At 25.2% G+C, this 23,998-nt stretch overlaps 1 protein-coding gene across 2 annotated transcripts; it reads right to left on the reverse strand.

The window, feature by feature from the left end:
* Positions 1-465: 465 nt before the first annotated feature.
* LOC126897461 (galactosylgalactosylxylosylprotein 3-beta-glucuronosyltransferase P) lies at positions 466-23,998 on the reverse strand. Of its 2 annotated transcripts, none has more exons than XM_050671068.1 (6): positions 23,486-23,998; positions 10,298-10,827; positions 6,136-6,293; positions 5,648-5,824; positions 3,029-3,142; positions 466-2,044 (listed from the first exon to the last, which is right to left on the reverse strand). In XM_050671068.1, the coding sequence occupies exons 2-6, from the start codon at positions 10,782-10,784 to the stop codon at positions 1,937-1,939; spliced, it is 1,044 nt and encodes a 347-aa protein (XP_050527025.1). In that variant the 5' UTR covers positions 10,785-10,827; positions 23,486-23,998; the 3' UTR covers positions 466-1,936. The 2 variants fall into 2 exon arrangements, with proteins under 2 accessions (XP_050527025.1, XP_050527026.1); XM_050671069.1 differs by lacking the exon at positions 23,486-23,998 and adding an exon at positions 17,564-17,791.

Below are 23,998 nucleotides of genomic sequence, written 5' to 3' on the forward strand. Positions count from 1 at the left end.
TCGGAAGGAACACAATTCCTATGGCTAAAATAGTAGTAACGTAATTAAATAATTACTTTTTTCGATTTATATATATATATATATATATAATTTGTTTACATAAGACTAAATAAAATATTTAATTAATAATCATGTGTTTTAGACAGTTTTGAATACTATTTTTATTTGCTTAGACATTGATTCAATAAGATTTTATAGACTTCTTGTGCTAAAATTAACCATTGTGTTAAGAATGCAACTATATTTATTATTTGATTATGTTTTATTGAAAAAATGAGGAATTACCAAAAGTTTTATGGTATTTTTTAGCATTTATTAAAAACAATGTGTTATTGATACATACTGTCTCAATTAGTTAATTAATCGAATTTCAATTAATAGATGTTTAATTATATTTTTATGATTTTTTTTTCTTGTAGTACATAAATGTATAATTAACTACAATATAAAATAAACATTTTGAAGTAGAATTATAAAATAAATTGGATATATTAAGATTATCTTGTACTGCGTTCCTTTAAATTACTGACGGGTACCCTGACAGATTATTTTGTGATTCAAGTATATTTTTAAAATAAATAGTAGGTATTATATAATCAGAGTACTAATAAGAAATATCACTTTTGTAATAAATTTTAGGAGTGCAACATTTTACATTCATATATACATCAAAACTACACTTAAGTTACATATTAATTTAATAATTAATGTGCCTATATGACATAAATACATACAGTTTATGTATAAATAATATAACAATCTTATTTCATATAAATGATTTTACATCTATAAATAATTTTTTTTGAGTGAATTATACAAAAACTTAATGTAAAAATATTTTTTTGATTGACAATAGTTGCCTGAAAGCCATGCTAAATAATTTATCAATAATACAGTTTTTCTTTTGATATGGTTATAATTTTCTTAAAGTAAGATTAAAATAAACAAAGAGATTTACTTCATCATCTCATGTTTTTTCAAACATAATTTTAAAATATAAAAGAATGATACAATTAATAATTTGGTGCTGTGCTTACATAAAGTAATAATACTTAACAATTACATAGGTACCATAAATTAATTAGCCAGTCTCTATGAGTTCATTTATAAATTATTTGTTTATAAATTTAACATTGACATATAAAACAAAACTTTAAATCATATTTTTGTATTGTGAAAGTATGTAATAAAAAATATATTACCAACCCATAGATATGTATCATGGAAGTGTATGGATTATTGCTTTAGTTATAAATCAGAGTTACATATTAATATAAAATTTGTTTTAAATAATTTTACACATTTGTACAAAAAATGTTTTGATATGATGTATAGCTACAAATTCACTAAATAATCATAATTTTATATGAAAATTTAAAATGAATGCAATTGACAAGTTTTACATACAAGATCAAATCTTAACTTAATATTTTATTATTAACATGTTATTATATTTTCTGACACAAATTAACATTATTATAATCCTAATTAATCAAAAATATGATTTTACCTATTCATATTGTTTTACAGTTGTTACATGGTTGACAACTATAAATAATAGTCTATGCCAAAAACATTATACATAAATTATAAGAAATATTTTTCGTTAAGATATTCTTATTTATCTATACTAAATATAATTTTAACTACAATAAGAGATAGGGTTGGTATAAGTAGTAATAAAGTAGTATAGAATTAAAAAAGAAACAACAATCATAATGCAGTAATAATAAATATTAAAATAATAATAATCAGTAAAAAATAATATTTGAATAAATTTTTGGTTGAGCAAGTTCTAATTTAATTATTTCAACAGAAAAGCGTGGTACAAGCCAAATGAATTAAAGATTAAAAACCATTGATGTTATTTTTTACTTAAGAAAAATAAACTAATATATCATTAAATATCCATTCGAAAACAATTCACAGTGTTTAATTAAACAATTATCTTTTTGAGTTCCAGTATATTGGTATTGTTATATTTTTCAACATTCACTTTCAATGATGGTTCATTTTTCTTTGTCTGTGTGTGCCATACTAAAATCTAAAAATAAAATGATTGTTTAAGTAGCATTATTTTTATATAAAGTGATTCTTAATACTATTAAGGTATATTCAAAGTAATCGATTAAAACATTCATTATCTTGATAACTAATGATAATTTTTAATTTTTGTAAAGAAAATATATGGTATGATTTAAATTTAAAATTTTGTTCTTATAATATTTCTATTCGATTAAGTTTTATTATGTATTATTTCTTGTTAAAGTTAATAGTTCTTGACCAATTATTTATTGATCATATGTTGTTTAATATACAACAGTCGTCATGTCTTCATATGTCACATAAACAAGTTTTTATTAACATTTTTTGTCGAATCATATTAGTCGCTTACATTAGCAAAAATAAATACCGATGATAATTTATGGCCTAGTGAAACAACTTACTGTTGTACTTCGGTATTATGAAAATCAAATTAATGATGAATTTTTATTTCAACCAAACCTTTAAACAATTTTAAAAGGCAAACAGTTGATTGGATAAAAAAAATGTTTGAATGTTTTTTTTCTATCATATCAAACTAATAAGGGCACCATTAAAAAAAATTAAGTTAATGTTTTAATCCCTTAAAGGATGAAAAAAAATGTTTAACTACAAATTATTGTAGTTTTTTAAATCAAACAATATTTTCCTTTACAAAAATAAAAAAATTTCATTAGTTTCCAAGAAAATGAGTGTCTTATATTAATCGATTACTCTTTATTCTTGTATTTTATTTTATACAATATAATACAGGGTTTATGTTTTAAGACACATTTTGTGTAATATGAATTAAAATAATTGTTGCACGAAATTTTAAAAATGTTAAGAAACTAACTAATTATACAAATTAAAATATCATCAAATTGGAGTATAATATTTGACATAATGTTTAATAAATATTTAACTATTAATATGTTAATTTAAAAACCAAAAAATTGTCAAATAAATTTATACTTTTCATGATATAGCAAGTAATTAATCATACTTTAGTACAGTTGTCGGCTTTAAGTTCAATCTCACGAGGCTCGAATGGGCTCAAGCTTCTTAAGAATCCATCTTCTTCATACCCTGGTTTGTAAGGCATTTTTGCGTGAGGTCTCTAATACAATAAAAATACGATATATCCAATAAATGTATAAAATAAATAAAGTATTTACTTAATATTTCAATCACGTAAATAGTTCAATTTACTTAGGTTTTATAATACAACTGTTTATACTTTTTTGATTATTAAATATTTTTGTTTGTAATAATTTTCTAGATAGGTACAATAATTGTTAAATATTATGTAGTATTTATATTTATTAAACATTAAAAAATAATAATTAGCTATATGAACACATATTATTAAGAAATCATTAAAATCAAACCAAATGTAAACAAAAAGCACCCAATTGTAAATATTATTCTCTTATTAGTATAATTTAGTATGTTTATTCAGGGTTATGATGGTTTGTTTGATTTTTGTTACGGTAAAAACTTATATAAAAAATTAGTATTTATAAAAACATACAAAGTGATTTTTTAAAAATAATATCTTCCTCTTTAATCTGAAGTTTTGACTAAATTAAAATTATTTTTTCCTCACATGTGTACACATGAAAGCATATTTTTCTGTAAACACAATTTCTATTATATTTAAAGGGTATCAACCTGTAAGGATAAAAACACTTTTTTTTAAATTTAGAACAATATTTTTTTTTTACATATTAGTAGCTGTCTAACATAAATAATAAAAAATCAAACTAGCGATTTTTGAGATGTTTTAGTTTTAATTCAAAGGATAACAGTAATCCTAAATAAAATGACAACATCAACATTAATAAATGGTGTCCATAGCGTATTAATATTCAATACTTACACATTAGAATGCGTTGAAATTTACCGATGATGATTTTATAAAGGTAATTCTCATATTCTCGTTTACTATGTAATAAAGTTATTTTTATGAAATATTAATATCAAGAAACATGTTGACACTCAATTTTTTTTTTTATTAACAATTTTTTTTATTTAACCCTTTTAAGTTTAGTTCCGACACCAGAAAAAATGAATAAAATTCAATTTTTTTTCGTAGACTTTTTAATTAAAAAAAAAAATGTTTAATACATTTATTTATTTAATATATTTTTTAGCATTTTTATTTGATATACTTATTGTAAATGGGGTTCAGATGTCCCGATCGGATACACAATTAACACGATAATATTAATGATTTAATTTTTATAAGCAATTTTCAAGTTAGGACGTAGACATCCTGTCCGTCCTGAAAGGGTTAAGTTAAACAGTTTTTTTATAAGTAAAAAAAATTAGAATACTAATTAAATAAAAAGTTATATTTATCCTTAACGATACCCCTTAAGGATATTAAAAATTGTGGTCTCAGAAAAATAAAGATTTATAGCATACACAGATGAAAAAAATGAAATCAAATTGTAGAGTAAAGAAGCGGGGTGTCATTCTTAAAAAATTACACTGTATTTTACATTTATATTATTATTATTATTTTAATTTCAAATGTAATATAATTATTATATATAATCTTATATAAATCAGTAAATATTTACTAAAATTTATGAAAACTTTTGAAAAAAATGGTAGCACAGTGCACATTTGGCATAGTTGGGACAAGTATAGATGATATGTGACAGTGATTAAAATCACTATCATAAAAAACGCTCCGATGCAAATCTGTAGATACTGTTTAATTTTTAGCAGGAATTATTGAATTATTCCAAAAGCAAAATGAACTTCTTTTTCCTTACTTAATCACGATTACAAGTTTTATGATATATAAGTGTAATATAAGAATAAATATTTAATAAATTTGTTTAACTTCATTGGCCATTTGCACATAGAAGATGGTCGTCAGGATAATTTTTTAATATAACTTTCAAAAGTTGAGTTAAAAAAATTGACTTTTGTGAAAATGTTGCTATTTTTAATCCCTTCTTATGGAATTTAAATAAAAAATGTTGAATAGTCAGGTTTTCAAAAAAATTATAAAATGAAAGGGAAATACGTAAGGTTATTACATAGAAAATAATTATTTTGATTCGTTCATTTTTGAAAAAGTTATGACAATTTTAAGAAAAAAATGTTAAAATTTAACAATTTTAAATATTGTAATTTTTTGGAATTATGGGATTTGCGGGAATCATGGGAATTATTTTTTTTAATTATTAAAATTAATTAAATTATTTTTAATAATTTTTAAGGACACTGTCTTCAACTAGATACGATTTGTGATCTTTTCTCGTATCGTTGAAATAAATCGGTCCGATGTCAGCTGAGAAATAGTGGTGACAAATATAAAAGAAAACATCATAGTCTCTGCTTATTCTTTGCTTCGCATGAAAGCTAATAAAAAAAAAATTGTAAGTCGATTTTGTTAAAGATGAATCTTAATATTCATTCACTGAGAGTTTAATATGTTTTTAATTGAGTTAATTTGTCACGCAATAGTTGTATTTTGTGATTATTAAATTGATTAAATAATATAATCTAATTTTAATGATCAGGTATTTAAATACTTGATTGAGTTATTTAATAGAATTGATCATTTTCATATATGTATTTGTTTACCTTTATATTTTCAACTTACTTTTTTTAAAAAATTAACACTAAAAGCAAACCCAGCCATGTCAACCGGAAACTTTCGGTTAGCAATCCAACCATCGTAAAAACCTATGAGACTGCCATTTCTAACAATTGGGGTGCTTAATCCCGTTTTAGTGCATAGTCCTACAGGCCACATAGATACTCTTTGGGTATCACGTATCTACACAAATAATAAATATTAGAATAAAATAACAATAATATACGTTAGGTAGGGTGTATAGATCATTTGAAAAAAAATGAAGAAACTCTGAAAATACATAAAATCATTTCAAAAATAATTTTATCAACAGTTTTAATATATCTTAAATACTTAATTATTTATAGTATGTAGACTAAACATTAAAAACTATTTTGTATAAGTAAACGTTTAGTTGCTCGCGTTAAAAAAATCAATTCAATTAGATATTTGATCAACCACCCACGATAGCAATTTAAGTATACTACCATTTTAATGACTAAAAAAATACTTACCTCGTTGAACAATCTGACGTCGTAAGTATTGTCATCGTCAGCAAAATACGCAACACCTTCGTTAGCATTCTCACGAATCCAATTTAATGCTCGATTCCGATTGGCAACACCTTTAGGTTTTGCTCCTCTAGTATTTTTGTATCTACTAGGCATTGGGGCTGAGAGAAAACAATAAAAGTTTCATTTATTAACATTTTAGGGTTATTAAAAATATTAAAAAATACTTTTCATAAAATTATTTGCTTTTATTTATTGTCGATAGTTTACTACACATAGAAACTTAAAAACAATTTATTACTCTTTTAAAAATAATTATCCGTAACTAAACTGAACCCTTCAATTGCAATCATATCAGCATCTGTTTCCATATTTTATCAATTTTTCTGATGGTCATTTTAATTTATCAATTTATAAATAAACGTCTATAAAATGTTTTAGAATATTCTACATGAATTGTTTATTAATAAAAATCAATTTTTTTTTATTTACGTGGCTATACATCATCTAGAACTTAATTCCATTAACATTTACTATTTATTTATGAATACATTTTGTAATTAATCATTTTGAAGATATTAATTGTTAATTTTTGTAATTAGAATTTGTAAATTTCCTTGTTTAGGAATTTTTTATTGACAAATTATTATATTTTCATGTTGTTTATTTGTATTTTTTAGCAAGATGTTATAATACTCAACTATTTAATTTTTGAAGATAAAAAATAAAGTCTTATTCTTATTTATGTATTTATTTGTAAAGAAATTTTAGTATGCATTCTTCCATTAATTAACTAATTAATACGGAGGTATTTAGGTGTCATCCCTGCCATGATAAAAATAATTATATCGTGAAGATACAACTTTTCTTTGTTTGGAGGGGTAGTAAACATTTTTCTTATGCTTATCCCTCTAGAACGATTCTAATTACGCCACTGCATTCTTCTGTGCATACATTTTGGTATACGAATAGTTAATTTTGTAGAGTCAAAATTGTAAACTTTATCTTATAGTGTTGATTAAAATATAAATTTGAGAGATTAGTACTACTCTCCTATTTCAATAAAAATGGTACCTGTGAATTAAATTTTTATATGAAATTTAGTTTTAGTATTATGAACTGAAAACTCGTCATAAATAAACAATTCACTTATGAACCACAAAACCTACTGTGTTAGCTTATATAGGTCAGGCCAACAATAATGTAATGTTTCAATGAAATGTTTGGTTTTGCCGAAAATCGATTTCAACGGTATGTGGATAAAGTATTAGATATAACAAATTGCTAAAAATCAATAGATACTTTTTAAATTGAACTGGGCATACAAAATTTAGAACAAGAACTAAATATGCAAGATATTTAATCAAATAATTATTAACATTACGGAAAATAATATTAATTTAAGGCAAATTCATCAATTATTTTAATATTGTGATAAGAAGATATACAAGAAAATAAAATTCTAATACAAATAATATAGTATTTAAATTATAATATAATAAATATTAGGGAAAATTTCCCTAAAAATAGGGAATAAATATTATTTAATATTATAAAAGACATTTGGTCTTTTGATCTTTTTAAAATTTGGTTTAATAAATTGTATTTCAACGTTACCTTGGTTCGATATTAGTTTTAAATCATACACTGCTGCAAAGGTATTATGGTAATATGTAAAATAATACAAAATAATTGCCATTAGGTAATTGGGGTCATAAGTAAATGTGTAAAAAACATTACTCACTATTTACAACGCTTTTATAATGACTATGTATGTATTATTCTACTACTAATAATGATGATTGTTAACCACAATTTATTTATTTAATTCAATAAAGGTAATTTGATAAAAATGTGTTGAACGAAATTTTATTTTTTTCTAAAGGTACCTATAAAAATTTAATGGAAACCTATAATTATTTTTATGTTATTAGATAGACTAAATAAAGTTTTGACAAATCAGTCACCAGTTTTGTAATATTTTATTTTGAGTTAATGTAAATTTTAGATAGAGGTTCCTCATTTTGCCTAAATCTTTAAATGTTAATACCAGAAAAACGGTTCTTTATTTTGTTCTCCATCTAATAGTATAAAACTAATTATAGGTTTTCATTTAATTTTTGTAAGTTCTCTATAAAAAATATCATTATGACTTTTTTTACAGTAAATTTGATATTTTTCATATCGAGTTTAATATTTTTAATATTTTTTAGTTTATAAATTAATAGTATTTTGAATATAGTTTTAATTTTATTTAATTAATTAGCCACAAGTGATCAATTTTTATTAAGTATTCTTCATAGTTTATAAAAATAAATAAAGTTGTAATTAGTACATTTTAATGAAAAATATTTATTCGAGGAAAAAATTAAGGGGTAGTATTTAAAAAAAATTATACTGTAGATAAATAATGAAAGTATAAAATTAAAATAGGTGCTAAAATACTAGTATAACAGAAACATAAACACTATCTAAAATGTATAAGGAGTATTTCCTTGAGTACAGAACCTAATATTTATCAGTAATACAACATAAATACAATTAAATAGCAAACAAATAACTTAAGTCACCCAAGAAAATATTAACTGATTAGATCTGTTCAATTTAAATTAAACAATAATCTTAAAGCGTTTGTTGAACTATAATGATATGACAAAATTACCACCTAAGATCACAATACTCAAAAAATCTGTTAATGATTAGGCGAATTACGTTTTTAATAATTATAATAATTTAAAACTTTTATGTGTGCGATTAAAAACCAAATACGACATTTGCAAAAATGTTAAATTAAAGATAAAAGATCTATTATCTGTTTTGTGAAACTATAATAGCATAATTACATTGAATCGTGAAACAAAAAAAATAATATTGGGATAACTAAATGTATGGTTAGTTTATTATCAGTGCTGGTGCTAAATATTGCAAACATTGCAATGTTTAATTATTTATAAAATAAATAATTAACAAACAATGCAAAAAATTTTTTGCGGGATCCTTTTTATTTCTATTTTTATAAATTAGAAATTAAAGAGAGAAAGGCTTTCTTTAGCTATCATTATGCTAAGAGGGCTTTTTAAAAAGCTGGATTCTAGGCAACAGTAATGGTTACATTGCCCTTCCGCATGTTCATCATTATAATTGAATAACCTTTTGTTATCCTTGCTATTTTTGATACGTGTCTCTTATGGACGATAATCGTGGTTAAACTAAATTTTTTCTCTGTGATGATGTAATCCTATTATGAATAACTAAAGCAAAATATTTTATGAAGGCACTAAATAACTAAATGCATAACGTAGTATACATAAAGTTTAGTTTTTTTCTTATGTTCATAATTAACCCGTGTACTTATCATTGAATATGCGCTATATAGTTGTTAACTCAACTATTTTAACTAAATATTTTACTCTTGAAATGATAAGTCACGTTACTCCTCAAATTTACTGAAAGTAATCTTATAAAAATTACGTTTTTCGTTTTATTTTTAAAATTTATAGCAGAAATCTCCAAACTGTTTTGGTAGAACGATATATAAATTAGTATTATATTACTAGTATTATTTAGAGTTGTATTTACAGAGAGTTTCCGTGTTAAACTACTTCAGCGTAAAATCTTAGATACGCCACCAAATATAACTATAATATAATAATCATAATTATTTTATTATAGATTTCTAATAACATGGGTGCTAGAAATCTCATTCGGATCACCTGCTCATTCTAAATAATTGAATGCTTGCACTCTTACTATTTGATAAAGCAATCCTTAAAATCTAGTAAAAATAGTTATGACTGTTTCACTAGAAACTTGCACCAGCTTAAAATTAAGGAAATCGGTCAACACAATGGAACAATATTAATTATAACTATGAGAATCAAAACGTCTTTAAAAAAAAAAAAAAAATTTTTTTCTTGATTTTCTATTCAATTTTATAATTTAATATATTTTTAAGTGTCACATTAATTTCATCGGTAACTGGAAACAATTTGTTTGCTTCTTTTCTTATAATGAATTATACTCATTAACAATTTATTATAAATAATTTAATTTTAAATCGTAAAAATTGTTAACAACTATTGTTAACAAGTCAAAAATTGTTTCCTAACACGTTTCGATCATTTTCAAATGGTATCACAACATTATTAATAATTTTTTTAGTTACCTATTAGATGAGTAAATTTGATACCAAAAGATTGAAGCAATGCATTCAGTTGTGGGGACTTTGATTTTGCATCCTCTATGACCAACCAGTGTATGTCTCGGACCAGCATTAGAGTTTGCGCCATTCTGGTGAGATCGGCTACTTGCTCTGGTCGTCTATAAGTAGGTGTGATTATATATAAAGTAATAGGTGGTGGTCCGCTAATTGGCGACACGGAACAACCGGAACTGTAGACCACGTATCTAGCGATTTGTCGAGTGATGCCCAATAACATTTCCTTGGACACCGTCGTATCATCACCTATTTCCACCTTGGAAAGTGCAATGGCAACAAGGTCTTCCGCAAATGGATCCACACGACTGTTCATCTGGGCCTGCTGTTGCGGCCACACACTTGACGTTTGGTACTGGACTAGGAGCACAAAAAGTGTGCCCATGACCAGCGTCCATAGGATGCGCATCTGTAAAGACACGGACAATGTTACCATTATTTCCGATCGGTGCCATCAATACGAATTCTCCATCTGCATACTAAAATATAATAAATAATAATTTACTTAATAGTAATAATAATTTAACTTAATGCATATGTGTTTAATTATTTATTTAAATCGACAATATAAAATCGATGAAAGCTGAAAGTTTAGATTTAAAAATCATATGACCTGAACACTAATTTTCAAATGCCATGAAGTCCAATTAACAGAATGTTTTTATTTATATCTACTTTTTTTATTTTTATTTTGGTTTTTTTTTAATATCAGATTTGGATTTTATTTGATTCTACATTAATCGCTTAGTGTAGTTTTCGACCATATTGATATCTCAATGATAATCAATAATAATAAGCTAAATCAGAAATATAAATTGAAATTTCTATAAATTGTAATCACGATTTATTGATACTCATAAAATATTTAAAACGATAATTATTATTTTGTATTGAGTAATACTTTAGCTTAAGTTTAGTTACTAGATCAGAAATTATTTGTTTGTGCCAATGTATAGGATTTGATCAAAAGATCAAATGGTAAATATCTAAATTACTAAATTTTAAGAGACACTCTTTTAATCATTTATGAATAAAAAATACTCTAGTACTAAAATTATTATTTAATATTTGTTTTAATACTAATTATTTTACATATTTTCTTAGTCGTATTATTATTTAAGATTTTAAATAATTTTTTTAATTCACAAATAACATTACTTTAAATTCTATAAGTGTAATTGGATTAAATATACCTTCAATATGAATAAGAGTTTTTTTTAATTGAGGAGTACGTATAATAAAAATTTTAATGTAATAATAATTTTAATCACATATGTTCCGATCATAAGTATATGCTAAATTATATTTGATAAAAAATCAGTATGGTTGTTTAATAAACGAAAATACTGAAAAAAGAGTTTAATAATACGTGTAATACACTTTGTAAAACGAAAATTTGATAAAAATAGATAATGTTCAGATTTTTTTTTAAGTCATTAACTGTCAAGTACGAACAAACAAACCTAACGTTATCAATATTATAATTATATCATAATTATTGTTTCTTAGCCCTACAGGCTACTTATGATTTTATTAATAATTTAAATATGAAGTAATTTCATAATTAGAATTTATAAACTTGTACTTAAGTCAAAGTGGATTTATATTCTGACTCTAATTTTCTATAATTACAAAATAAATTACAAATATTTTCTGAAAAAAATAGGGAAGTCATAATAATAAATATATAAAACTTTTATGTCTAAGGATTAATTTTATGATAAATTATATGTAAAAATTATCTAAAACACACAAGTCTGTATTTATGGTGAATGATTTTCCAGATGACACCTTATTTACAATAATGCAATCAAAGGCACTGTATCAAATTTAACACACGTCAACGAAGGAATTTTAGCAATTTTAAATTTTTGACAGTATTTGACTCATCTATCTATATATATATGAAATAATATAAGTTTTATTAAAAAAAAATTGTAAAATTCGTTACAGAAAAATAACAGTTGTAGCTAAAATATCGACATAAAATATTTATAGTTTGTCCACATTGCTCGTTAAGTTCAGAATTATTCAAATACATTGGAATGATGGCAATAGGAATTTTAATTTAAGACATAAGCTCTCATAAATATTACTTATTTATTTTATTATTATTATTTTTTTGACATTGATTATTTTATGTGGAAGAGAGAGAGAGTGTAAAGCGAGTAAAAGATTATTAAGTTATACCAGCCGAGAGTATAACTACACAACACAGACTGATGGTAATGGAGTTGTGGTATACTGGGAAGAGAATATATAAAAACAGAAGGAACACGGGAGAAAAATCGAAGATCCGGTGGTGCAAATTGAAAGGGAAAAATGAAAAAGAGTTTGTAAAGACGGTCAAAGAGAGGTCGGCGTGGAATGTCAAGAGAGACATAAATGATGTGTGGAATAGATTTGATAGTTGTGTAAAGAATACTGCAAAGGAGATTGTTAGTGAGAGTAGGGGTAGAATGCTAGGAAACAAGGAAAACTGGTGGTGGAATGAGGACATTCAAAAAATCATAGAAAGTAAGAAAAATCGATTCAAATTATGGTAGAAGAACAAAAGTAGAGAAGATTGGATGGAGTATAAATGGTTGGGTTTACAGGTAGGTGAAATGAGGAGATCAGTGAGAATAGGCAAGGACGGGATAGGAGAGGTAAAAAGTTTTAAGTATTAAGGATTAGTTGTGCAAAAGAACGGTGGAATTGACGAGGATGTAAGACACGATTAAATGCAGGTGGGTGAAGTGGAGAGAAGCGTCAGGTGTCTTATGTGATAAAAGAATTCCAATGAGGTTGAAAGGTAAATTTCACAAGACTGTAGTGAGACCAGCTATGATGTATGGTTCAGTGTGTTGGGCGGTTGATAAGAAAGTAGAGCAGAGAACGAGTGTAGCAGAGATGAGAATGCTTAGATGGACGAGTGGAGTGACTAGAGAAGATAGGATAAGGAACGAACATATAAGAGGTAGTATAGATGTAGCGTCAATTGTGGATAAGATGAAAAAAAATAGACTTTGATGGTTTGGTCATGTTATATGGAGAGAGGAATCGGTAGCTGCAAGAACAGTTATAGAAATGGATATTGAAGGAAGAAGAGGTAGAGGAAGACCGAAGAAGAGATGGAGGAATGTTATTGAATGCGATATGAGGACAGCTGATGTGGGAAATCGTGTCAAGTGGAAGTTTAGGATAAGGGTGGCCGACCCCAAGTAGTTGGAATTAAGGCGAGGAAAAAGAAGAAGAAGAAGAAGTTAAGCAATGACTCTTCTAAGATGCAATCGTAGACATAAAATGTGAAAATTTTACAGTATAAGCATAGGCTTCCTACCTTAAATATGGTACATTATCATATATATATATATATATATATATTCAGTGTAATCTTTTATTACAATATTAAAATATTATATTTGTAATATTTTTAATGAATTTTAATTAATAATCATCTACACTTCATACATACTATGGTGCAGTTTAGAGGTATGCTTTTACCAGCTCTAGAATTGCTGAAAATACAAAGTATTTTAATGGAAAACTTTAGAATTTTCAAAGAATATGTCAATTGTTTTTGTCAGTTAATGACTTGGTTAATAAGTCAATAAAATGAGAACAGCAATACTAAAACTTTCATTGGGGATGATGCTAATGACATGATTGATAACGCTTAAGTTGGTAGATAAGCCATATTACGCTATATTTAGTAGCTTAAAAAATATTTCGAATTTCAAAAGAATTTGATTGTAAAACAATTCAAGTTCCTTTATAAAAGTTAACAAGAAGGTGATTATTTTGGTAATTTCTTAATTGTTTTAAAAAAGCAAGTTAAAAAATGTGAATTTGGTGAATGGAATAATAATATTTGAATAGTGAGGGTTGTTCTTATTATTAATGACAAGATACTTAATGAATGGTTATTAAGAGAATTGAAATTATTACAGGATCAGACTATTGAGTGCTACAGAGTTGCTAAACAAAACCAATTGGTGATCACGTTTGAAAGTGAACCATACTTTTAGTTAAGTAGTACAGTAGTCAATGCTATTACTCGTGCTGCTACTAAAGGAACATAATTTAAAAAATTCAACAAACTTGTTTTTAAGCTTAATAGATCAAAAAGTGGTGATCAGTCCAATCAAATAAAGAGATATTAATAACAGGACAATATTGTTTCAACATATGACTATAAGAAATGTAGTCGACATAATAATTCTAGGAATTGTTCATCTTTCAATCAAATATGAAAGATATGTATTAAGTTGGGTCATTTTACTGTTGCAAGTTAAAATTTGTTAAATATAATATTTATTGATATAATAAAGTTAATGATACTATATAGATAATAGCTACATAAATATTTTACCTTTAAGTATTTAAATAAATTAAGGATAATTATGATATGTTAAAATTTGAGATAAAAATACAGACACATAGAAGCTTTATTATTAAAGCAGCTAGTGAGAAAAATGTGAGTAGTGTTAAAATGTATGAGTAATAATAAAAAGTGTGTTTAAAATTTTGTAAAATTGAACCATTGTCGGAATTTGGTGTTTGTATAAAGTTAGATTTAATTAAAAGAATAAGTGCTATTAGATAATTATTAAAGATAATGAGAGTATATTTCAATGTGTATGTTAGTTTGGTATAGAGTACACTAGGTTAATGCCATATTACAAATATACAGTTAAGCCATCCCATAGAAAACTTCAATTTATTTTTAAAAAGTTAGAAAAAATGTTTAAATTTTTGTAATAAGGAAATCAAATTATTTAAGTATCTTAAGTTATTTGCTAGTAATATAGTTATTATTGAAAAAGCTGATGGTAGTTTAAGAATATTATTGGATCAAACTGACATAAAGAAGTATATTAAAAAATTATCGTTTAATCCACACAGTAGAAGAAATAAAAAAAAATGAGAACAACATTTTCTTTTACAGTTTTAGTTTTTAAAGAATATTTTTACTAGAAACATCTAAGTGACAAGTCAAGTGAATTATGTACATTTAGTACATAGTATGGATATTAGGAATTTAAAATATTGACTTTTGACATATCATGTGGCCTAGAAGTATTTTTAAGCCTATGAGAAAATATTTTTATAATATTAAATACGTTATTGTATAATATATAATTACATTCTAATATATAAATGATAATTTGGTAGTTTGCAAAGAAGTTTAATGTTAAATTTTATCCTAAAAAAGTATGGTACAAGCAAAAAGATGTAGAACTAAAGTTTAATAGTGAAAATTAGGTCAGATGAGATTTAAAAAATAAAGTAGTAAACAGATTTTGATTTATGAAGTAATGTCTTAGTTTGGATACAAAATGTAACTTTTATTAAGTACGATATTCTAACCATATGAAATGCTCTATTCATAAAATTTTATTTTAGTTTTGATAAGCTAGTAATACATTAATATAAGTTTAATAAAAGTTAGTTTTAATTGATATAGAGAAGGGTGTGCGCACTTCCTACCAAATTATATTAATTTGGTTTCTTCACATAAGTGTTTCATTGAAGTATTGTTGCTACCTAAGACTATATATGTGTAGGATGACCTAGTAGACTGTATCTATATATATTTAGAGAGTCCTGTCTCTCTGGTGAAATTGATTATCTTTTTGGGTTTTCGGTTTTTGATATTTTTTTTTTTTGGCAAAAGATTTTTCCAAATGTTTAGATCTTAATAAGACCAGGGTATCACATACACATACAATGTGAAATTAATCTTTCTCTTCTGTTCCTCATTTCCTGTATAGTACTGATTCTGTCACTCTCACTGCGTAAAGATGTTTAAGTAGATGACGGTCCTATCATAATGTTTATTTCATACCTAGACATGTTATTAAGATCCCTCTGTGGATCGATAGGTTTTGATAAATATTTTTGATTGTCTCTATACCACAAGGTAACACCATATTTTCTCTACATCAGTTTTTTGGTAGTACTTTAAGGGATTGCTCTGCGAGTCCTACCACTGATTCTGGTTCAACATGGTGTTTTTTCCTCGATAGAAAGACTTCTTTTCATTACCAGCCAAACTGCTGTGTCTTAGTACCCATGCTAATGATTCTAAAGTTCCTCTGCATTCAAAAACTATCCTTAAAATCACCTGGTAATTACTAAATGCCTCCAGAGCGGTTTAACTATCACTTAACATAGTTATGTATTTTTTTTTTAATACTAGCAAGTCTTACTAGTATTGCCATTACCTCTGCTTGGAACACAGAGTGTATTGTGCCCATTGACATGCTGATAAAAGTTTGTAATTTTAAAGACAAATAAATATTCCAACTGAGACTTTTTATAGAAATTTCAATTGACAAATTGATAATTATATTTTAATAGTTGCATTGAAGTACTAGTATTATAATCAATGCTGAATGGTAATCAAATATTATACCCAATAAAATTAATATTAAATCAGTAAAACATTATAATTAAATTTGTCCATAAATTTAGTAAAGAAAAAAGGTTTATAAAATTACATAGTATCACAGATTATATGAAAATAGTAAATTTCGTATAATCTGTGGTATTATATTGATAAAAAATTTCACAAATATTCTGTAATCTTTTATCACAATAATAAAAAAATTATTATCAAAACACAGATTGCCAATTAAAACAAGTGTTAAATCTAGATACAAATGTTTAGGCACCGATTCTACGAATTAGTCAGTGGTTCGGTAGTCGTTGTATGATCTATAAAATATGATAGTCAATTGTATTTATAGTTTTCTTTTTAATTAATAGTAACAACTAAGAAATTTAGGTGAAATAGATAATGATACGACAAATATATCTCATTATATAATTTAAAAGGAAAAATAAAAAAAACCAAAAATAGTAAAAATTAAGTTAAACATTGCTGTTTTTAGTGTCAAAACAAATTATTAACAAATAAAAAATCAAAATAAATTACTAAATCGAAAATTCTAGGTGAATTAATTTGTAATGAATTTCATATAGAAGCGAGTTTAAATATATTTGTAAAGCGATTTGTTTTGTATTTTAAAAATACATGCACATAAATTATTGGATAAAAATCATTGCAGATTGGTATATGAAATACATTCAAAACTCAATATAATCAAAATTACAAAATAGTTCACAACACACTCAATGTTAATAAACAGACGTTATTTGTTATTCCAAAAATAAAAAAAATAGACAAATATATTTCTGAAGGACTCCGAATTGGTAAAGAAAACTTACTTTAGAAATAAAAATTATTGAATAATTTTATTGAATATGTTTTTCTGAAATTCGATTTATAAATTACATTTAGAAGATTTTAGAATACAAACTATTCGTTCGATACAGGATAAGCATATAGAAATTGTTTTACATTAGTTAAAAATTTAACTTAAAATTCTTAGATTATTTCAATTATTGTCAAAATGTTTAGACGCGTTTGATTTTCATGGGACTACGGCACTACACTGAGGGCGTTTCTATACATATGGTATAATGTGCAATATACGGTGAATTTAATAATCTATTTACACTTATCCAGCTTTTGGATAAGTTGATAACGACTATAATAATGACGACCTGTTACAAAGGAGATATTATTACTAGAACTCATGTTTACAAATATTGTAAAACATGGCTTAATGATAAACGTTAAAACAATTGTGAGAAAGTTTTCATTAAATTAAATAAATATTATTAATTTTTCATTAATTTGCTGGGAATGGAGATAATATTTTATAAACTCTCGAGCCTAATAATCACTTTAACTCATATCAAAGAAAATATTTTTAACTCGTCATAAAAAAAATGTACAATTGCATGTTTGTAATTGCATTATGTCTACTCATATCATAACAATTTTAAAACATAAGTGTTGTTATTTAAATCTCAAATGGGCCATACCATATTATAACTTACCTTTTTGCGTGTTTAGATAAACAATTGAAATCAAAGTACATGAAAATTGTTAATTTGTAAAAAAAAAATATACATATATATTTTTAATTGGAGTCAAAGTTCTTAATCCAGATTTATATTATAAAAAATTATGGGACACAATGGAAGTGTTATATTATATGAATGATGAAAATTTTTTTTCGTACAACAATAATAACAAATCAGGTAATTTTTTTATAGTAAATTTTTTAGTAAAATATAACACCTTGTAAAATTTATAAATTAAATTTTGAACAATCTAAACCTTTAATCAACATCAAAACCTTATATAGAAACTCAACGATTAATTATATGCACAATTTGAATAAAATATTTGGGGATCTACCTTTCTTATAAATATTACTATCTAAAAATATATGTAATTTTAATAATTTTGGTGGGGCTATGACAGAATTTGAAGGAGTTAATTGTGTCTATGAGTTCAAGTAATATATTAAAAATAAGAGTGAAATTTATGTTAAAATTCAACTAAACAATGTCATAAGCTATATTTTTATAAGTCTATAAATGTTTAATTAAATAAATATAATATCAAAAAAAAAAAATGTTTCATTTTATTAAATAAGGTCACCTATGTTAATTTTTGAAGGGCTTAAATAATAAAAATAACATATAAATATAAATGTTGATAGAAATAATTTACTATAATCTGCATTTTGGAAATTAATGAGTGACATTTTATTTAAAATGTTTTAATAAAATATTATGTTTAACAGAAACGTAAAAAAATTATTTGATGATTTGAAAGATTATTATTTTTAATAATTATTATAATATTGCACATAGTCTAATCTTCTGGAAAAAATGCATTTCAAGCAAAAAATGGGTCAAGAATATTATTTAATTATAATGATGTCATTTAAGAAATTGTAACGTTCTTAAAACTCAGCATCATTCTAATAGCCATTGTACTTCTCATGTTCAACATTAATCTCTTTTATTAGAAAGGCAGAATCTGTCTGGAAGATATACCGGAATTAATTTAAAATTTAAATGTGAAACCACAAACAAAGCATTAAATGTTGACGAAATATAGCGTAAAAACGTAAAACTTAATTCATTTATTTTTTAATTGATTAAAAATTTAATTTTATTACCTTAAAGCATTGGGTTAGATATGTATTACGCATATTTTGGTTTTAACATAATTTATAATAATATCTATGATAAAATTTGTTATATTTGTAGGTTTCTAGCATTAAATGACAATTAATAAATTTCATTTGAGTAATCCTAAATGTATCTAAATCTAAATTATTTTTTATTGTAAAATGCTTTAATGTATAATATTTTTTTTATTTGAAACTATATATATTAACCACCTTGATGTATATTAATAGAAAAATGTTTTAAAAATTTACAGAAAAAAATTGTTGTTTTTATCTTTGAGTTTCAGTTTCTGGATGGCTAAAAACATAGTGTCTAAATGCTCAAGGTTCTGGACTCTATTTATTGTAAAAATATATATCCCAACATCAAATAAATTTTTTTACAATTTTGTTCTATAATCAATATAAAACATGTATACATAAATAGTCAATAGTATATAAGTGATATCATGAATTATTTATAATAGACATAATGTGCTAATTTTATGATAGGATTATGCAATTTGCATGTCACGAGTTGTATAATAATTGATTGATACAGTTGCGTTATTGTGTACAAATTTACAAAGAAATTTGTTAAATCTTCCTATAAAATCACAAAACAATTAATAATTGTTTATCAATTTTTAGAAGTTATGGTGAATTGCTATAAAAAAATAACTTAGCCCTATCATTATATCTATACGTAGAAAATAATAGGCATTGTTATAATAATATATTTACAAAACACGTGGTGAATTTTTTTATAAAATCCATAATAATTAAAGCCTATGCTATGGATATGACATTACCCCGTGACCAAAATACAATTGACAATAACTCTAATAAACTATCGTAATTTGACGTTTTAAAATAGTAAAAATATTTTTATTTTGTAAAGTCGAAAATTTTTAAAAGTTGAACGAAAAATTGTCTTCATTTTGGTCTATTAAATGTTCATTTTATAATTTTTTTTTATAAATAAATGATCATTATTAACAATATAGTTTTTATATTTTATTAAAAGACAATATATGTAAAATTCAAATAAAAAAAGTTAATTGTGTACTTATTTAATATTTATATATTGTGATATAACTAGAGAATAATATCGGGGGTACTGTAATTGTATAAGGCTCATAGAGCTTCACAAGCCTGTTGTTTGGTAAATTCATTTTCACATTTTTTGTGTTTTATAGAAAATTTGGTTCCTTATGAGTTTAGATTTTAGACTACACAAGTAAATTTTTATGGATAAAAGGTCTAGGACGGAGTGCTTCACAACCCTAGTAGTTGCACCGCTTCTTATGTGAGTTATATATGAGATAAACATTTTGGATCGACTAAAATTTGAATAGTTCTGTCGACAATGATATTTTATATACCTTAAGGTTCTAATAACAATCTTGGATAATTCAATTAAGTCATCGTGTATAATAATAGATCGAATTATAAGTACTTATTTGTTACATTTACATAATTATTAACACATCATTTTGTATTGTTGACTTGATAAATAGAATAAAAAAAACAGTTTTTCAATAATCTAGCAAAATAATAATTGTATAGTATTGTTATAATTTACTATGAAAGTTGTGATTGATGACTTTACATAAGACCCGGGAAAAAGGGACACAAGCCAGAATAGCTTAAACAAGACTGCAAAATGAACGCCCGTGCTATGTTATAGGTTGGCGTACTCTGCCAAGGTAAAAAATGTTAATAGCGGCAAAAATGTTATTTCTGAACACGTAAGATGTATTTTATACAGTGTACCAATTATTTCTTAAACATTGACCATGTTTCAATAGTTTATTTAACGCGACACGAAGTTTTACCACATAAATTTTATTGTAATCTATTTGTTGTCAGGTTTAAAATAGTTACTAGGTCTGAACATTTTATTTAAATTAATATGTTAAAAAAAATACGGTTTTTAAAACCAATATTTACTCTTTAGAATATTAGAGTTAAGATTTAAAATATTATAAGTTATTATAATTGAAATGTTATGATTTGTAACTTTTCATGTATTAATTAATAAAACTTGGCACCTTAATATTAGAATTTTAATTAAATTAAGAGCTCAAATAAAAATATATTAATTAATTTTTTTTTTTAATAAAAATGTCTTTAAAACAAGTTTATATCATACAACAATACTCTTTATTATTCTTTATCTCATTAAAAGTAATTTACTGCATTTTTTCTTATCAAACTTTTATGTGAAATTATAACTGTTGCTTCTTAGGATAAGAAGTTTTTCTTCTTGTACCTTATCATAAAATGAAATCTATTTACCTCATTTTACCTCTCTCATAAACCATCAACATTAAGCGCCAAGACTTCTTTTCATACATAATACAAGTAAATACCATCATATTAAAAAAAAAAATGCAAGTTTAAAAGTAATTTATTCACTAAAAATTCTAAAATTATCATGATAATATCAAAAACTTTTATATGACATATTTTTTATGTATATAAAAGAAAAAATAATTAAAAGTACTTAATATATTACAATAGTTGTTAAATCTTTTCCAAATATTTTATATAAAGATCAACAACAAATTGTAAGTTTTTCTTTGTTAATTGTTTTATAGGTTTAAATTTTATGTTTTGAAATTATTTGCTGGTGGTAAATTTATCAATGATAATGATTTAATTCGTACATAATAAGTTCTTATAAAATTATATTTGTGAAAAATATTAGGTTACACATTGTTTTCAAAAATAAGCGTTTTTTAAACATAAATCTTGCAGAAAGTGTTTTTCATGTTTTCATGGAAAATTTTGAAAATGTCAGATTACACCTTTTTGCTCTTTGCTTATTGGGGTTAACAAACGGCTAGACATATGTTTTAATCGTTTGTTGATATAAAATCGAAAATCACTAAATATTTTTTGACTCTGAAAACACTTAAGATAATTATTAAACTTTGTCTGAGTGATTTAATTTATATAAAATTTTTTTTTGCAAAAAAACATTTGTGATATTGTACACAAAAATATAATACCTAAATAGAATTGTTTTAAATATCTAGCTAACTATTTATGGTTTTAGATGAACTATAATTAGGTACTATATAAATTACAAACTAATTGATATGATAAACTTGGAGCTCTTAAGTTAATTTATACAAGCAAAATGTTATTATCTATTTTGTCTTATCACTTCGACCACCAATTGCATTTATTTCAGTATGAATTTTTTTTTGAGACAATAATGTTTACAAAATTGATTGTAGTTGTTTCATTTAACTTTTTGATAATCGAGTATATATTTAAAAAAAATTATGTTGATTAGTTGATTTTTGAAAAAGTTATGGAAGTTTTAAGAAAAAAAATTGTAATTTTTTTGGAGATTTCCATTATTTGCGGGAAACTAGGGAAAAATTTTCAATTTTTAAGGGTAATGTCTTCAACTAGATACGATTTGTGATCTTTTGACGTATTGTTGAAAGAAATCGGTCCAGTGAGAGCTGAGAAAAAGTGGCAACAGACATAAAAAAAAAAAATAATAAACACATCATGGTAAAAAAATACCTTCTCAGCTTCGCAACGAAGCTAAAAAAAGTAAATTTTTTCCTCAATCGCAAGGTTTAATTATTAATTATTAAAAATTCTAGTAGCAATTAATTTGATAGAAAACACTTTTTTATTATATCTAATTCTCTGGCAAGCTCATACACATTAAATTTATCTTAATTTCCGACAATTCTATAATACTTTAATGTCATCAATATACCTCAATATTCTCCCGCCAAAGTCTCTACGCTCACTTGTTTTTTACACTCTCTATTCCACTGCAATACCTTCAAATGTTTTTCTTAGGTATCTAACTTTATTTTCAGCACTTTTGGCAACTGTTCTCGTATAATTCACTCGTCACCTTTCCCAAATCGAAGTCTGAATATTATTTTGGCAAACGCTGCAGTCCACAAAATAGTACTTAATTATTTTAATAAATGCGATTAGAATTTTACACTTTTAAGACACCGCCGTCGCGTGTGTTCTATTGGCTCGGATGGCATGGCAACCGATTTGTGTATGATATGAGGGACGGGGCTAAACAATATGACAAAAAGCATAATACTAATACTATCGTAGCATTTACCTGTGTGTACAGTGATAGGTCAACTCCATCAGAGTCGACTAGCGGTAAGGTTTAATCTGATCACCTTCGCGGGCAAAGTAAATGTCACTTTATCTCTTGTCTTTGAACTACAACCGTTGACGGCGCGGCTGGTGCCGGCGGCGGACCGCGATCGATCGCAATTGTGCGAGGACACTGACGGAGCACGTACAAAGGTTTGCACCACCGCAGCTGATCACCACCGCGGGTCCGACTGGCCGATTCGGTACAACACGGTGTTTCTGCGGCACGCTGTCGTTTCGATCGGCAAACGTTATGGGAAGCAGCGCCGATGTCATAAGCGTGCGCGCTCCGCTCCCGGTCGTTACACGGCGTGCCGTCCGGTACTTTGATATATTCTTTAATAATAGCAACGTGGGTACTGTTATAAACCCGATTGCAACAATTCGTGTGTTGTATTATGATAAGCCAAACATCGAAGAGCATAGAAACCGTGTCCTCACGCGGCTACCGTTACGGGCCGAATGTACGCGG

This window comes from Daktulosphaira vitifoliae, unplaced genomic scaffold (genome assembly GCF_025091365.1).
Source record: "Daktulosphaira vitifoliae isolate Bord-2020 unplaced genomic scaffold, ASM2509136v1 Scaffold_2, whole genome shotgun sequence".
NCBI lineage: Eukaryota > Metazoa > Arthropoda > Insecta > Hemiptera > Phylloxeridae > Daktulosphaira > Daktulosphaira vitifoliae.

Excerpts from the sequence above, each read along its gene's own strand:
- LOC126897461 (XM_050671068.1), bottom strand. The coding sequence starts at position 10,784 with ATGGTAACATTGTCCGTGTCTTTACAGATGCGCATCCTATGGACGCTG. Across the intron at positions 5,825-6,135 it reads ACGTCAGATTGTTCAACGAG|ATACGTGATACCCAAAGAGT; the intron begins GTAAGTATTTTT and ends TTATTTGTGTAG. Across the intron at positions 2,045-3,028 it reads AAGCCGACAACTGTACTAAA|ATTTTAGTATGGCACACACA; the intron begins GTATGATTAATT and ends TTTTATTTTTAG.